At 50.7% G+C, this 16795-nt stretch overlaps 1 protein-coding gene across 2 annotated transcripts; it reads left to right on the forward strand.

The window, feature by feature from the left end:
• Positions 1 to 6006: 6006 nt before the first annotated feature.
• ZIC3 (Zic family member 3) lies at positions 6007 to 16557 on the forward strand. 2 transcript variants are annotated; one of them, XM_068533641.1, is made up of 3 exons: positions 6007 to 7060; positions 8167 to 8330; positions 16408 to 16557. In XM_068533641.1, the coding sequence occupies exons 1-3, from the start codon at positions 6007 to 6009 to the stop codon at positions 16555 to 16557; spliced, it is 1368 nt and encodes a 455-aa protein (XP_068389742.1). The 2 variants fall into 2 exon arrangements, with proteins under 2 accessions (XP_068389742.1, XP_068389741.1); XM_068533640.1 differs by lacking the exon at positions 16408 to 16557 and adding an exon at positions 9151 to 9330.
• The last annotated feature ends 238 nt before the right edge of the window (positions 16558 to 16795 follow it).

Raw genomic sequence — 16795 nt, forward strand, 5'->3', positions numbered from 1 at the left:
AAACCAAATGCAAAAACCACAGGCAATTCGATTTTAAAAATGCCGCTCCTGAACTATATAAAGTTCCTTGGGAGTTGAATGAGCCAGGGACAGCATTTCTTTAGGTGGCAGGGATTCTCACTCCAATTTGGGCAAAAGGGAAGATAACTCAGGTAATGCAGCATCTGCCCCCCAGGGAGAAGGGAAGGAGGAAGAGGGAATGGTGGAAGAGGCCTGGAATAGGGAAGTGGAGCTGGGATGCCGGGGGCATCAAGGATGAGAGTCACTGCCAGAAGCCATGATGTGCTCCAGAGGTACCCTTCCTGTCACCTTGGCTGCAGGATCCTGTCTCAAAGCAGGGAAATGAATAAGTAAGTACCTCAGGAGAGTCAAGGCTTCTCTCCACTTGTTTTGGAGCCGAAATCATTTACTACGACTAATGGAGCATTTAGCAGTTAGAAGGAACTTGGGACCCTGGGTAAATGAGAGCTCCAGAATGTTAGGCAAGCTTTGCACCCCAAATCCATTCTCCTTCCTCCATCTCTTCAGGTGACTGGGGGAGGACTTGGAATCACATATCAAATGCATCATTGCGTATTTCTGCCCCTGCCTGGATCTCCCTCTGCGCTTGCCTAAGTGCTTTCCTACCTACAAAGGGTTCTGATCCCAAGGGAAGGGGAAGTCTTCTTTCAATGTGACTTGTCCTTCTGGCATCCAGAGCCCCTCCCAGTGTACCTTAGAGTCTGGAGGCTAACATCTAGGCACCCCCAGGGCAATAAAGGTACTCATTGGCTGCAGGTCCTGGTGGGCCAGGACCATGGCTCACCACGAGCCTGGCACCCAGACTTGGCTAGTGACAGAACACTGCCCACTGCCTAGGGTTTCACTCCATTTCCTGCATTTCCAGGGCTCTCTTCATAATCTCAAACTAGATTCTGATAGCTCTAGTTCAACTTCCTGCCTTTCTCCAAGTTCAACCCTATTTACTTCAGCCTGTGTCTCTGAAGTTCAAATATCTATCTATCGTTTATCTATCTATCTGCACAGCCTTGATTGACAAGTACAATGAATGAAAATGTCTCATTCCTGTCTGGTTTGCATTTCATTACATTGGGCAGCGATATGTGGTGGACTGCAGAGGACAAAGACAAAACGGATTTTTAAAAAGGGTTGGTTAACAATATCTATTTGTTCATTCTATATTGAATTTAAAGGTATCCAGGACTTATAAAATTTTTGTCAAATGATGAGAGGGTAGTGAAAACTCTGATGTAGCCAATAAAATCTGGACCCCAAATGAGCGGTTGATGAGTGTCCCCTAGTCCCGGAGCTCCCGAGCTCCCGAGATCGACAGTTTAGCTCGGCCCCTAAAGCCAATTAAGAGCTTTATCTTAGCATAAAAATAAAGAGGAGTTAAAAACGCATTCCTTTCCCAGCTTTCTTCCCCCTTCATTTTTTATTGCGATTTGCAGTTTTTCTTTTAAAAAGATCTGGGACTCTTGAAGAGAGGGTGGGGATTGATGTAAAGAAATTGTCGTTTACCAGGAAAAAAAATTGCGAATAATGGTGAGTTTCAAGGACATGTTTCAACGAGAAACACTTTGTGCTTCGCTAGGAAGAGGCAGGGGCACCAAATTCAGCTTCTTGGAATAATTCCTTTCCTGGATTCAAAGATTCATTTATTGAAATAAATCAGGAAGCATTGGCAGAACGGAAATCCCCTTGCTGGGTTTAAAGGGTCTTTAAAATGTTGCGAGTGTTAGATTGCAAGTCTTTTCTAAATACAAAACAGAAGAAAAGACCGCAGTGTTTCCCTTGGACTTAAAATTGCTAGGTCTCCGACTTAGGATAATTTCATGTCCGCCACGGAAAATGTGTTTAGGAAGAAATTCTGCCCGATAGCACAACTGCTGTACATGTTTTTTTTTTTTAAGTAGGCTGGATTGAAGAGAAAAGTGCTGCAGAGTGGGGCTCTGGGTTGTATGGAGAAACCATTTCATCCCTACTGCCCCTCTGGACGTTCTGTTTCCCTCCTGCTTCTCCAAGATGGATCCTAAAATTCTGGCTCAAATGCTTTGCTCGTTTGGCAATGATCAGTTTCTCTGATTTTATTTATTGCTTCAGATTTGGGCATGAAAATAAATCTTTTTCCTATTTACTGTTTGAACTCAGTGTGAGGGAAAGGATCCCATTATATTTCCTATCCGTACAGACATGTGGATATTTAGACCAGACCACATACAACTGGGGGACGCATAAAAGAGATTTATTGGTTAATTTACGCCGCCTAATACACATGTAAACCCCAGTAAGCCAAAGCTGCCGAGGGAGCCTCGGTTCTAGCATAAAATAAGAACCACGACCCCTGGACTCCAGTCGCCCTGCCCTGCCCTGCCCTGCCCAGTGATTCCTTCCTCTACCTGAGAAACGAAGAAACCAGAGCTCTCTTCTGCCTCGACCCAGCCTGTGTGCAGAAAAAAACTTTTCTTCACTTGCCTCTTTCCGCCACCACTCTGCTCTCAGACTCAGCTCCCTAAAGCCCCCTGTCCCCCGAAGTTGTTCTCAGGGTCTCCTCCGAAAAGTAAGTTGAGGGGCGGGGGCTGCAGGTAATCAGGAGAACTTCGCTTATTATTATTATTATTGCCCAACAGAAGTGGTTTGCTTTGCGGGGGGGGGGATTGTTTTCTTTTGCAGCAACTTGCTATATCTGGAGGTATTTCGCTTTCTATCGCGTTCCAAGGGTCAGGGTTCCCCCTCCCCAGAAAGAAACCTCCACTCAGACCAACCGAAATAGAATTCGAAATGGCCTGCCTCTGCCCTGCTGCTCACAAAGTCCCCAGCCTCGTCCTCTTGGGGGCATCGGGGGTCCCTGCGCCCCAACGAGCAACGACACCCCCTCAGAGTCGCACACTCGGGCTGGGCCGGGCTGCCCCAGGAAGGGCTCCACCGCCCGGGGTTTTGGCCTGGCTGAACCGCCTCAGGTCGGCCCCTTAACAAGCATCCCCCTCCCCACTTCTCGGTTGATGACCTAATTGAATTATGCCTTTTTGTTCCTGGGACTACAGAGCACGTGCTGGAGGCAATTAATTATCGGAATGTGGCCATATCAAAACGGACACTGGGCACCGGGTAGGTCAGCGGCGGCGACATCCCCTGCCCTGCGCTCGGGACCCCTCCCCGCAAAGGGGCAGGCGAGGCTCCCTCGGCGCCCTCCTTCCTCGGCTCCTCGCCCCGCTGCCGGCCCGGACTCCCAAACGCGCCGGGCCCCTGGTTCTCGGGGTACCTGGCGGGGCTCCCCGGAAACCCTCGCATCAGCGCTGGCCGGGTTAGGGCTCGAGAGCCACCTCCTCTCCGCCCCCGAGCCCCGCTCTCCTCGGGGATGGCGCCGGTAGGAAATCCAAACTTTTTCAGACCAGCTGTGCGCCCAGGGTCCGTGCGGCTTGGTGGGAGGTGAAGAGAGGTAGAAGGAAGGGAGAATATAAAAGGGGGAAGGGGGAAGAAATGGGAAAAAGAAAGAAAAGCAATCATCCCTTTTTGTAAACCTGACTCCAGGGAATTCATTTGCATGATTTAGGCTTATTTGTTCTTCAGTGAACATTTCCTCCCCCCGCCCCGCCCCCCCGCAAAGAAACCCTCTGCTGAGCGGCACGGAAGCCAGTCTTGGAGAGCCTGTTTTCAGTAGATGTAATAATTTAAGTCAGCAGTGAACTCACCTTCCAACCTGGGGAGAGAGCTCTGATGTAGAGGGAGAATTGGGGCGAGTTTGAAGGGAGGGGGTGACTACGTAAGTGCGCTACCGGCAGGGTTTCCCCCCAGCAAACTGGCAAAGAAAGAAGGTGAAGTCTTGACCAGGCCAGGCGGATTGGGGGGGCAGGAAGTGAAAGGCTGCAGTTATAAAGCGCTGCTTGAGGCGGTCTCGCCAAGCGCCTCTGAACTTGATCAGATGTTCGGTTTCCTACAGAGAGATGGCGGCCAGGCTGTGAGGCTGCCTCAAGGCGCAGACTTTGGGGCTCGGCTCTCTTCGGGGTGTGACAATCACAGCCATCTTTCTCTCCGCCTTTTCTTTTCACTCTCACTCTCCTACAGTCTCCGCAAATGCCCTGCTGGACAAAAAATGAGTGGATTTATAGCCCTGTCTGAACCTGGTCATTATGTCCAGAAAGACCTCGCACCAGACAGGAGAGGGGACAGTGGTCCCACACACAACCCTGGAAAGTCAATCCTTAAGGGTAAGAAGTTCCCGAGGTCACTGTATGCTTCTCCGGGTAGGAGTAGAAGAGGGCAAAGCCTTGGCAGTTCAGAGGGAAGAAAATTCCACCTCACAATCCCCATTCCCGCCCCCCACTTTTGCATTTGAAAACGTTGAGAATTCGAAGCTGATTAGCCCTGTGGTTTGAAAACGGCACTGATTCTGTGTGTGTCTAGTGAGTTTGCTGTGTAGTGTGCTGTGTGCATGTTTGGTGTGCACAGGCTAAGTGTACACTGTGCATGTCTAGTATTTGTGCTTCTGTGTGTTTGCTGTTACGTGCGTTTATCCTGTTGTGTGTTTAATTTGTTGTGTGCCTGTTTACTGTTTTATGTGTAGTTTGTTGTGTTACTGGGTTGTGTGTACTTACTGTTGCTAGTTGTGTGCGTGTTTACTGTGGTGTGTGCGAGTTTACCGTGTTATATGTGTTTGCCGTCTTGTGCCTGGTGTGTCGTGGGGGGGGGGGATGGCGGGGACAGTGATGGGGACAGTATACTACAGCCACGACTCACAAACCAAAGAGTCAATGCGCGGCTCAGACGGAAGTAAGGGAGATGTCTCTAACTGTAACCATTTCTCCTCCTTCGGGCCTCGGCCGGCCGGCAGCAGCTTGAGTCACAGACGGCGAGCCGGCCGGCCTGGGTCCGGGCTCTCGGGGACATCAGGGCCCACAGTGGCGCGTGGGGAGGACGCGGCTAATGGGCCGCGAGAGTGGAACTGTTGTTCTCGCCCTGGGATCCGCGCCCTGAGGCCGCGGAGGGGGCACATTCTCGAGGTGTTGAGGCGGAGGGGGCCCAAGCGGGGCTGGACGTCCAGCGCCGCGCCGACGGTGGGAACGATCCTCGCGCGGCAAAGAGTTCATTTGGCCAAAGCGGGTAAAGCGCGCCCGAGGGGTGCTCGCCCGCTTCTGGCGGGAGGGAAGCCAGGGAGAGGCCCTGGCTCCGCCCCGCCGGTCGCCAGCTTGAGCCTGGCTCCAGTTCCCCACGGCAGCGCCAGCCCCGCGGAGCCCACTCGCGGGCGCCCGGCCACAGCCGCCTCACCTGCCAGGCTCCCGGCCACGGCCCAATCAGCGGCGGCCGCTCGGCCGCGGCTGCCATGTTCCCCGCTCCGCGCTGCCAATCAGTGTGGCGACGGCCAATAGGCTGCGGGGCCGGGGGTCAGGTGACCGCGGGCCAGCTGGCTCCCCATTGGCCCTCGCCGCGCGGCCTCCCGCTCGGTTTATGTGAGAGGAGTGAGTGAGTGACTTTATCAGTTCAAGGACATTACTCTGGAGGCGAAGAGGCTGGGACTGGCGCGGCGAGCCGCGAGGACCGAGCCTGCCTCCTGCCCGCCGGCCGCGAGCTGGCTCTGCTTCTAAGCGCAGTCTAGCCGTGAGGCCCGTGCCGAGGGAGCCTTCTGGCCCCGCGGTTGTGCGCTCTCGGGGAGAGGAGGGGTGCCCTGGACAGGATTGGCAAACTCCGCCCTCCACTTATTATTTTGCTTATTTTTCTTTGTGCGCGCTTGTTAGTTTGTTAAACCAGATCTAGTCCCAGAGTCTTTTCTCCTCCCTTCTCCCCCCTCCTTCCCCCCCCCCAGGTCCTTCTACTTCCCCTCCTCCCTCCTATCCCTCTGCAGGAGACTCTCGCAGCGACGGAAAGTTGCAGCCCCTGGTACTGCCTTGGGGGTCTCCCGACTGTGTCCAACCGCCGCCACCCCTCTCCGACTGCGACACTTCGGAGATCTCCTTCGCCCGCACCCTCGCTCATTTCAGCCGGATCGCTGGTGACCAGAACGCCCCACCCATGACGATGCTCCTGGACGGAGGCCCGCAGTTCCCCGGGCTGGGAGTGGGCAGCTTCGGCGCGCCGCGCCACCACGAGATGCCCAACCGCGAGCCGGCGGGCATTGGGCTGAATCCCTTCGGGGACTCGCCCCACGCCGCCGCCGCCGCCGCCGCCGCCTTCAAGCTGAGCCCCGCCGCGGCTCACGATCTGTCTTCCGGCCAGAGCTCGGCGTTCACGCCGCAGGGTTCGGGTTACGCCAACGCCCTGGGCCATCATCACCACCACCATCACCACCATCACCACGCCGGCCAGGTGCCCAGCTACGGCGGTGCCGCCTCCGCCGCCTTCAACTCCACTCGCGACTTTCTGTTCCGCCAGCGCGGCTCTGGGCTCGGCGAGGCGGCCTCGGGTGGCGGGCAGCACGGGCTCTTCGCCGGCTCGGCGAGCAGCCTGCACGCTCCGGCTGGCATTCCTGAGCCCCCCGGCTACCTGCTCTTCCCCGGGCTGCACGAGCAGGGCGCCGGGCACCCGTCGCCCACCGGGCACGTGGACAACAACCAGGTCCACCTGGGGCTGCGCGGAGAGCTGTTCGGCCGCGCCGACCCGTACCGCCCGGTGGCCAGCCCGCGCACGGACCCCTACACGGCCGGCGCGCAGTTCCCTAACTACAGCCCCATGAACATGAACATGGGCGTGAACGTGGCGGCCCACCACGGGCCCGGCGCCTTCTTCCGTTACATGCGGCAGCCCATCAAGCAGGAGCTGTCGTGCAAGTGGATCGACGAGGCTCAGCTGAGCCGGCCCAAGAAGAGCTGCGACCGGACCTTCAGCACCATGCACGAGTTGGTGACACATGTCACCATGGAGCATGTGGGGGGCCCGGAGCAGAACAACCACGTCTGCTACTGGGAGGAGTGCCCCCGCGAGGGCAAGTCCTTCAAGGCGAAGTACAAACTGGTCAATCACATTCGGGTGCACACGGGCGAGAAGCCCTTCCCTTGCCCCTTCCCGGGCTGCGGGAAGATCTTTGCCCGCTCCGAGAACCTCAAGATCCACAAGAGGACCCACACAGGTAAGGGGGAGGGCGGGCGCGGGGTCCGCCGCGGCACCGCGCCACGAAGCCGACTTTCAGCGCGAGGGAGCGAGGGGTGGCGGCGAGAGAGAGGGGCGGCGCCCCTCCGGGGCCGCTCGAAAAAGTAGCGCTGTCACTGTCCCTCTACCTCTCGCCTTCCCCGCCCCGCGGCGCTTTTGCCCAGTTCTAGCTTCCCGGGCAGACGGCTCTGCGGTCTCAGGAACTAATTGGAACCTTCGCGCCCAGGAACAAACTGGCGCCGCCTCTTTTTGTCTCTTTCTGGGTTACTATGAAGGGACTCCGAACGTGTGGAGAGGAATTGCTTACAAGCGACTTAGTCTCGGCACACAGTCGGGGGAGGCAACCATAGAAATGCTAATGAAAACTAACTTTCGGTTACTTCCGCTCTTTTTTACCATTGATTGGCACATCTCCTAATTAAATGATACTTTTGTCAAACTATCTTTATTTGGAGTTCCAGGTTCATTTCAGTCCTCCGGGAGGAAAGCTAAAGTAGAAAAGGCACGACAGTTTCGTGGTTTGTTCAGAGCATCTTGTAAAACTGTCCGGAGCCCCTGGATTTATATAGTTTTCTCTTTTCGAACGTTAAGTACGACGACCCAAGCTTTTTAATACTGGGCTTAGCAAAATCGCTGCATTTGAAAGAGGCAAATTAAAAGGTACAAAGGAGGAACTAAAAGGGATTGTCCTGTCCCCGGTCCATTGTCCCGCCCGGCCTTGGCTGCAACGCCGAGATATCGGCACAACGGGGCTGCGCTTGGAGGCCCCGGGCCGGGTAGGGGGGTACCGCAACTCAGGGGCAACTTTGGAGGAGCCAGGGGCTTTCCATCCCGTGCGAGAACAAAGGGCCGGGCAGGTTCTGGGCCGGCCCTGCCCCACCCCCGCCCCCGACCACCACTCCCCACCCCAGCAGGCTCAACCCGCGCTCTCCATTTTTCTCCAGGGAAAAGAGATGCCACAGCCGCCCCCAGTCGGCGCTCCCTCTCGGGGAAGACCGCCGGGCGCTCTGTCTCCCGCTGCTCGGCCCAAGGAAGCTCGCGGCCCCTGACCATATTTACCCCCCTTTGCGTTTCTGCCTTTTGCAGGTGAGAAACCGTTCAAATGTGAATTTGAAGGCTGTGACAGACGCTTTGCCAACAGCAGCGACCGCAAGAAGCACATGCATGTGCACACCTCGGACAAGCCCTATATCTGCAAAGTGTGCGACAAGTCCTACACGCACCCGAGCTCCCTGCGCAAGCACATGAAGGTAATTACCTCTTTATTAGCGGTCGGCGGTTTATAAACACTCGGCCCGACGCCGGGTCGCGGAACGGAAGCGCCTGCGCTGCCAACCCTGTATCTTCCACGTTAAATCCGATTTGCTCCAGCGTTGACACCTTGAACCCATTTTGGGGACCCGGAGGGGGGCGGGGGAGAGCACAGTGGGGAGGAGGAGGGAGCGGAGGGAACAATCAGTTGTTTACTGGGAAGCTCTAACCGAGCTCGCCAGGGCTGGAGGTCGCAGTGGCCGCCTCTACCCGGCTCAGCCCGCGGTGGGAACCGAGAGTGCCCGCGCCGAACCCGGGGGCGGGTGGTTCATTCCCTCTTCGGCTTCCGGTAAAACAATAGGGCCGAGGAGAGCGGTGGGATTCCCACGCATTTATCTGAGACCTCGCAGCGCCCAGGGCGCCTGTGCCACCTTTCTCTGTACCTGTTTTCCCAAGCCAAAGCGGGCTTGGCGAAACCTGGGCCCGGAGTATTTTGTAGGGCCCCAAAGACTACGTGCTTACCCCGCTCCATCCACGGAGAAAGCATTTCTGAAGGGGCATGAGTAAATCAGAGTGCTTTATTCCTTTTCCATAATGCCAGTCTTAGGACTCAGACTGTTTTGTTGGCGAACATCTTGGGGTTTTCTAGACATCGGTAATGTGGAAATTAAAAACAAAACCCCCAAATCAGCAGCATTTCTCTTTTAAGTGGGTCACTGGGCGGTCTTGCTCTTACAGTGCTCTAATTCTGCTCTTGTTTTTGCTTGCACAATGCCAGTTGGAATTATATTCATTATAATATATACATGTTAATTTTAGGTTCATGAATCTCAAGGGTCAGATTCCTCCCCTGCTGCCAGTTCAGGCTATGAATCTTCCACTCCACCCGCTATAGCTTCTGCAAACAGTAAAGATACCACTAAAACCCCTTCTGCAGTTCAAACTAGCACCAGCCACAACCCTGGACTTCCTCCCAATTTTAACGAATGGTACGTCTGAGGACAAACACAAACACAAACCCTGTTAACCATAGAATGGACCAAATGCATTTTAAAAAGAAAACTGAGACCAATCAGATGGAAATGGAGTTTTAAGGCAAGAGGCCATACATAGGGCTACATCTTGTTAATTGCAATTGTCCAGGAAGGTTTTGGGGCAAGATCCAAAAGTAGCCATGCCCTTTTTTCTCAGGATTAGAAAATATGTTTTGGCATTTGAAGGATTAAAAAAAAAATCTTCTCACTGCTTTTTCCTCCCTTTTCTCTTGCTCTCTGCTCACCCCATCCCTAAACGCCTTCAGTTCATTTTAACTCTTGTCCTGTTTCCTGAGAGGAAGTTATAGAAGGCTTATTGGTGGTGGTGGTGATGTTAAAACTGATGGAAAAATCTTCGCCTTAGTGGTGATTGTTTAAACTCTCACAGTCTTAAACCGTGCCAAAGTCCTGTTATGTCTTGAACTTTTCCTCAAAGCATTACACTTGTGAATGTATTTTTGTCTAATGGGGTCGAAACTGTTGTTCAGTATTTTTTCAGGCTGAGGATGTGATGTTACTCTACACAGATTGTGACGTTTAGTATACAGTTGCCTTTTGTAATAACTTTTTTTTTTGTAAATACATATCCATTGATGCCATATTTATCGTTTGTAATTTAATTATTGCTACAAGTGCCGGGAACTGAACAGTATTTATGGAAAATGTTTTCTAACAAATTCTGTACAGCTTTTGATTATAACCGCTTTAGCATTAAATTTTATTGTTTTGAAAGAACACAATTTACAATTTTTGAACCACTGACTCCTTTCTCTTGTTTTGTAACAGCCTCCTTCTACAAAGAGGAGACGAGAGCAAATGAAATCTTGTTTGTTGGTATTTATAACTCACTCAGATCCCTTTTTTAATTGTTAAATTATTTTTCTATTGCAGTATAGATTCTTTACAGTGTCAGTTTCCATCTGGGAAGACCCTCCTTTCTTTAGCTCAGATGGTTGTTTAACTGCGAGTTTAAATGTGTTTGTCCTGGATTTTCGGCATGCAAATCAAATATTACTGATCAATTCAGTTAGTGGCCATGACATCTCAATCTTGTACTTCAAAGACTGAGAAGCTGGATTTAATCATCCCTGCCCTACATATATAAACATAAGGTAACCTAATGAGTTTTATGTCCCTTAGTTTTTTTTTATTATCTTACATAAAAATGAACATTGCGGCAAGATGCATGTCTGTCTATTCTATTGAGATCACCCATATACCTATATATGTTTGTATCTATGACTTATCTAATCTGCCTATCAAATCTATCTAGCTATCTATATATTTTCAAAAGTAAGCATATGTCTGAAACAGTGGTGATGAGTAAGGCCAGTCGAGCCGTGCTTACTTATGATTAAAGTGCTTCTTAAAAGAACCATAGTCCATTTACAATTTTGGAAGGCAAAGGCTGGTTTGTTTTGCTGTATATAGTACAATTCGTAATTATCACAATTATTCATAACATTTTTATAGCGGTGTAATAACTGCAGCGGTTCCGAAATATTATGGAAAGAAAAAATTTGCAAAATATGTATTTTTAAAGTTCATGGTTTGTAGGCAAAGATGTTAAGAGCATTGTTTCCATTAAAATCAATAACAATGAAAAATGGTTGTTTGCTTTGTGATAAAATATTAACAATCCATTTAATCTTCAGCGAAGCAACTCATTTGGACAAACAGTTCTCTTACAGTTATATGAAAAAGAAAGTGATTGCTATTTTGGGGGGGTGGAGTGGGTAGAGTACTGAGAGAGGTTTTTTTGTTTTTTGTTTTTTTACTAATTTAGGGTGCTGTTTAATATTGAGAGCCCAATCTCTTCATGAATAACCAACTTGCAAATCAGCAAATAGAATGGTGGAGATAAGGAATTGTAAAGAATTTAGAAATGTAATGAATAGGCCAAGTACCTCCTTCTCTTGAAGGGGCAGTGCTCTAGGATTTTTGGTGGCAGTCAGTTTGGTATTATACATAATCATTTTGAATTCTAGAATTTTGTTTATTGTTCTTTTTGAAGAAATAAAGTCTTGGCACATCTATTTATAACATTTTTGTATTTGGTGCCTGATTTTTTTCCATGTTCAAATAAATCGACCTTAAATTGAAATGCCCAGAGAAGTTCTGATGATTAAAAGAAACTTTGATTCCCTGGACACAGTTGAAGCAGTGTATTTTAAGTTATCTACTGATCTTTGTCAACAGTTAATTATTGACAGTTTCGAATTGCAAAATGCTTTGGATGCGATTTTTTGTTTGTGGAGAATGCGTTTTTTTGCACTTTCCTCCACCCATAGACAAGGCAAGGGTCTGAATGCCATGAACGGATTGGGATGACTTCACAAGTGATGAGCAGGTAACCTGGTCAGTCTACCACTCCTAGCCCAGACATTCCAATCTTGACCTTGACATTGAGGGTGCTGGACCAAATTCCTATTTCAGGATTTTTCCTTCACTTCAAACCAGAGACCATTTTAAATGCTCAGCAAGTTTTCAGAAAGTGCATACTCATAAGATTGGCTCTAAATGTGTTCCAACTGAAGTCTAAATAATGTTTTTCTTCCGAAATATGCATTTAACTTCCACAGTTTACTGTTTTCTCTATGAATTCCCTCTCCACCCCCAATGTAACCTAACCTTAAATGGCAGTAGAATGATGGGTTGGTTGAAAGATTATTTCAGAAACTTGCTTCCCCCACCCCTCCGCATTAAATATATTAAACAATTAAACATCTCCTTAGGACACATAAAGAAGAGTTTGCTCTTTCTTTACTAGGCTTGAAATTACTCTACCATAAAAATTTACCGTAGAGCATTGTGTCCTAAGAGGGGAAGATGCCAATGAACAATGATGATAACCTATATTAAGATAATGTAAAAGTTTTGCCCCTCTACATGATTTCCTCTAATCTGGGTGTAGCATCGTATTTCTCAAATAGTCTATCCCTCTGCCCTTGTCATTTGTTGCAAAGAAAAGATTACGTTAGTAGAAAACTTTTCACAGATTTTCTTCTTATAATCTGACTCTGGGAGTGCACATTGACATTCTTGAATTTTCAGTAAATACCTTAAAGAATACGCACCCCCCACCCCCCAACAAAAAACCCTTGCAGCCCTAAAGATAGATCAGCTGGAAACCATGAATGTCAGCTGGGTTCTCAGTAATCGACCTGTTATTTTACTTCTTGCACCTGGTAAGACCTTTGTTAAAAGTCCATCATCTTTTCCAAAATGGGTGGTTTAGTTTAAGATTTCCACGTTGGGTGGGGAAGGGGAAGGTGTCTATTTCCACGCAGACAGAAGTCTGGACTTCATCCAGCTTGGAAGGTTAAAGATCAGGGTCCAGGCTAAGCAGGGCAGTCGGTCCTAGCTACTGCGGAGGTTGGAGAGTTAGCAGGGACCTCCTCCGTTCACAAAGCCTCCCAGGAAAGTTGTGTTCAGGACTTCCTCGCCCCTCCCCCCCTCCTCGCCGCCTGCTGTCTCCTCGCCTCTTCGCCCCTGGCTCCTTCTCCTCCCCTTATAAAACCCCCCAAACGAAAAAAGTCTAAGGGCCATCTTTCCACTTAAGTTTCTGAAAGAATCGCTACCGGCGTGCTCATCCCCTGAAGCGCGGCATCTCCGCCCGGCAGCTAGGCTGGTTTTCTCTCGGGCTGTCTGCCCCCTCGGGGCTCAAGTCTAGTCAGGCTTTGCCCCGGGACGAGGCCAGGCGTTGCGGAAGTCAGGGCTCCCGCTCGGGGTCCTCAGGCCCCTCGTCGGGGCGCCCGGGGTCCCTGTCCACACACCAAGTTCTTGCAAGGCCCGTTCGAAGCTGGGGCCGGGAGGAGGGGACCTCATTTCCTAGGGTCAATTCTCTCGCAGTCTCGGCCAGCTGACCCTTTGACCTCCACCTACAGGGCCCTTGGCGGCCGTAAGCCGGCGGTCGCCCGGGCTCCGAGGACGCTTCGCGCCCCATCGCCTTCCCGGCCTCATTAGGCCGGCGGGGCTGTAAAGCAGGAATCAGCCGCTACCTAATCCGGACCTGGGGTCAATACGAGCCCAAACAATGGTGAGCTCCGATGGCCACAGCGCAGCGCTGGCCGCAAACTTTGTGTTCCATTCATTTTCTTAAGGCGGCGGTGCGGTGGCGGTGGGGTGGGGGAGGGAGGGAGGTACTCGCACGCCCGAAGGCCGATCCCGGCGCCCGGGGCTCTTAAGCGAGCATTCTCGCGCTCGGCCCTACCGGTCTCGTCGCCGCGCCAGGGTTTTGGAGGGGGTGGCAAGGCTCGGGGCCTGGTTGGCGGCCCGCGCGAGGGCCCGGAGGCCGCCCCCGCGCCAAGAACAGACTTTGAAGTGGGTTTTTAGCGCGCACGTGTGAGAGCCGCGCCGGGGCTGGAATGGTGACCCGCTGGGAGGAAAGAGTAGGCTCCGGCCTGGGCCCCAACCCCTCCCCCGCTCCCCGTCGCTCCGGCCTTTTCAAGCCGCGGCCGGGAGCCCGCCCGCTCCCGAGCCCGCGCCGCGCGCAGGCGCACAGCCCGCAGCCGTCGAGTCGGGTTTCGCTGCGAGGGGGCGGCGGGGGAAGAGTTGAAAGCGGCTTTGCAGCGCCGCGGCCTCAGCCGGGCCGGGAGGGGGGCGGAGGGGAGGGCTGGGGAGAAGGGGGGCTGGTTTTGGGGGCGGCTCTCGGGTCAGGAACATGGCGGCCGGATGCGAACCCCCGCGGAGCGCAGCAAAGCGCTGACTGCGGGCTGCCGAACTGTTGTGTGGTTTCAACTCCCTTGTTATTCCTCGGCTCGGAGCGCCTCGCGGGAGAATGTAGGTCGTGGCGGCCGAGCGCAAAATTGTTTTTTAAAAAAAAAAAAAAAAACGGAAGCGAAGAAGTTCTTCCAGGGCATCCTGGGCGTGGGAAGTTGGCGAGTCTTCTGGGGGCTGGGGTTCCCGGGGTGGGGGGGGCTTGGACCTGAAACCCACTGGAGGCCGCCACGCCCTCCAGTCCCGACTGAAATCGTCTCTCCCGGGCCCTCTGGGGTGGGGGATGCCATTTTGAGCTTCGTGACCGTGTCGGGATCCCCCAGCACCTTCGAGTCTCGAAATGCCAAGGAGTGGACACCGTTCTCTTCCAGGACAATGGCGGGGCCCGTGAGCGGAGCACGGAGGCACCGTTTCCAAACCAAATGCCCTGGATTAGCGACACGGAGGTGCCGTTGCGATTTCGAACCCTACACGCTCGTCAGGCCCCGTTTTCTGCATATCTCATTTAAACGCGGGCCTATGAAAAACAGTACTGTGTACGCTTTTGTGTGTGCTGTAACAGCTGGTGGTCTAACGAAAAAAAGAGAAAAAAAGGCCGCGATTCCGAAAACTTTCATTCAGCTTTTGCTTAACTGCCTTAATACTGGCGTGTGAAAGAACCCCTGGTAGCTCTGGGATCTCGAGTCCGTGTTTTCTCTGCAGAAAAATGTTGCAGATTCGCCTTCATATGTCTTTCGTGAGGAAAAAACAATGTGGGGCTTTAAAAATGTAGTCATTGACCCCCGTCTCCTCTAGAAAAATAAGCGGCACGAATTCTTTCAGGTTGCGTCTTCGTGGAGGCCAGCAGCTAAACGAAAAGACAGCCTTCTGGGGCTGCCCGCTGTCGAGAATTTGGGCTCCTGAAGGTGTGGGGCAGCTCCCGTGGGCCACCTTGGGAAGGGCCCCAGGTGGGTGGGCAGGTCATTAGCAAAGCTGGCTCAGATTTGGGGGAAATCTACAAAACAGTGCCTTTATCTGCAGAGAACAATTGATGGGGTTGTCTTTCCTCCTTTTCAGTGCACAAAGAAGACGGCTTTGGAGCAAGAATTTGGAATATGCATTTAAGTTGTCGTGCTTTGCATTGGAAACCCGTGGGCAATTAAAATAAGCCTGCCTTGTAGTGTTTTCTGTCCTTTTCTTATGTGTGGTTCCTGCAAGTCAAAGGGGCTGGAGTCCCTTCTGCAGTTTGGAAACTTGTTTTGAAATTGCCACCAAACAGATTTTTCCCCCTTTGGGTGAAGTTTCCTTCCAGGGCTCAGCCACTTCACCCCACCCCCGGACTGGAATAGAGTGTTGACATCTTTGAGAGATCAAAGGAAGTAGATGGTGCTTGCTGTATACTTTATTTTTTCATGCTGTAGTTTGAACCCTGAGGTTTGAGCTTTTTCCTGGTTAAATCTCTTGGTACCAGAAGTGTGGCACATGAAAAGTTCATTAACTTGAAAAATCTTTAGCCCGTGGGTAGGCAGTTTGTCTCTGAGAACTGCAGCGCCCAGATTGTCTCTAAGGTTGACTTTAAAATCAAGCTAAAGATGCACTGGTGAACGATCTCCCCTGGATACCTGTGGTGTGCTTTGGGTCATTTGATATGGTAAAACTGTGGTTGATTTTCATAGGAGTTATGTGAATGGAATTTCTGCAAAACTGGACAAGTGATAAATTGGTAGAACTCTTATATTTGTTTGAATGACAACTCCAAAGGGCACTGCTTTTCCCACTGAGGTTTGGTTTCTACCATAACTATTGAAATTTACAGCTTGAAATACTAAGTTTGCAGGAAGCATTTAAAGGGGGGAGTGTTCAGAGCACTTGGACTGATAGTAACTTAACACAGGAGCAAAACTTCTTTGAATAAGATTCCTGTTGCCAAGAATCTGTTAAAACTAAAGAAAATATATTTCTTTAAAAATCATCTAATAGAGCAAACAATTTTGTATATTTTCAATGTGATGACAGTTCAACCCATTTACTGATCTGATTGAATAGAGAAACGTGAGCTCTATAGTAACTATAAAAATAGCCTTCACCAGATGGCAAGTTTTTAATGTTTGTTCTCTAATAAGATGTGTATGTTGTCTAATGTGTTTTATTAAGACACAACCTATGTAAAGACCATACCTTTAATACCTTTGAACATGAGGTATTAAAAATAAAAGATTCCATCGTGTTTTATTATAAGCTAGCATTTAAAATGACATATCCAGTAATGTTTCATGAAATTTTTCTAAGAGTAAATGTAGCTTGTTTTGACCTATCTGCAGTTCACTTTTTGTTTTTTTGCCAGTGTTGTCCTGCTTGGTATCCGGGACAGTCTCTAATTCCTGATGAAGAACTTGATACTGACGTTGGTATGCAGCAGCCAGCCCTCCATAACACTACCTATCCTAAATGCAGGGTTAATGCCGAACCTACTGTGCAAGAAATGATTTACTGATGAGGTTTCAAAGAAAACCACATCAATTTGGATGTCTGTTACCTTGAAGTGATCATTTTAAGAGTAGTAGCTTCTTCCCTAGGTATAAAAAGACTATTTTCTTCTTTTGGTGTATTTCATTCTGTGTTGAGCAATCATTTGTGAAATGAAAAAGCAAAAAAGCACCCCCCCCCCACACACACACTCCCCCAGCCAATTTAGGATCATAAACGGGAAGATGGAGGTGAAGACTAGCCTA

The sequence above is a fragment of the Eschrichtius robustus genome, chromosome X (genome assembly GCF_028021215.1).
Source record: "Eschrichtius robustus isolate mEscRob2 chromosome X, mEscRob2.pri, whole genome shotgun sequence".
Classification (NCBI taxonomy): Eukaryota; Metazoa; Chordata; class Mammalia; order Artiodactyla; family Eschrichtiidae; genus Eschrichtius; species Eschrichtius robustus.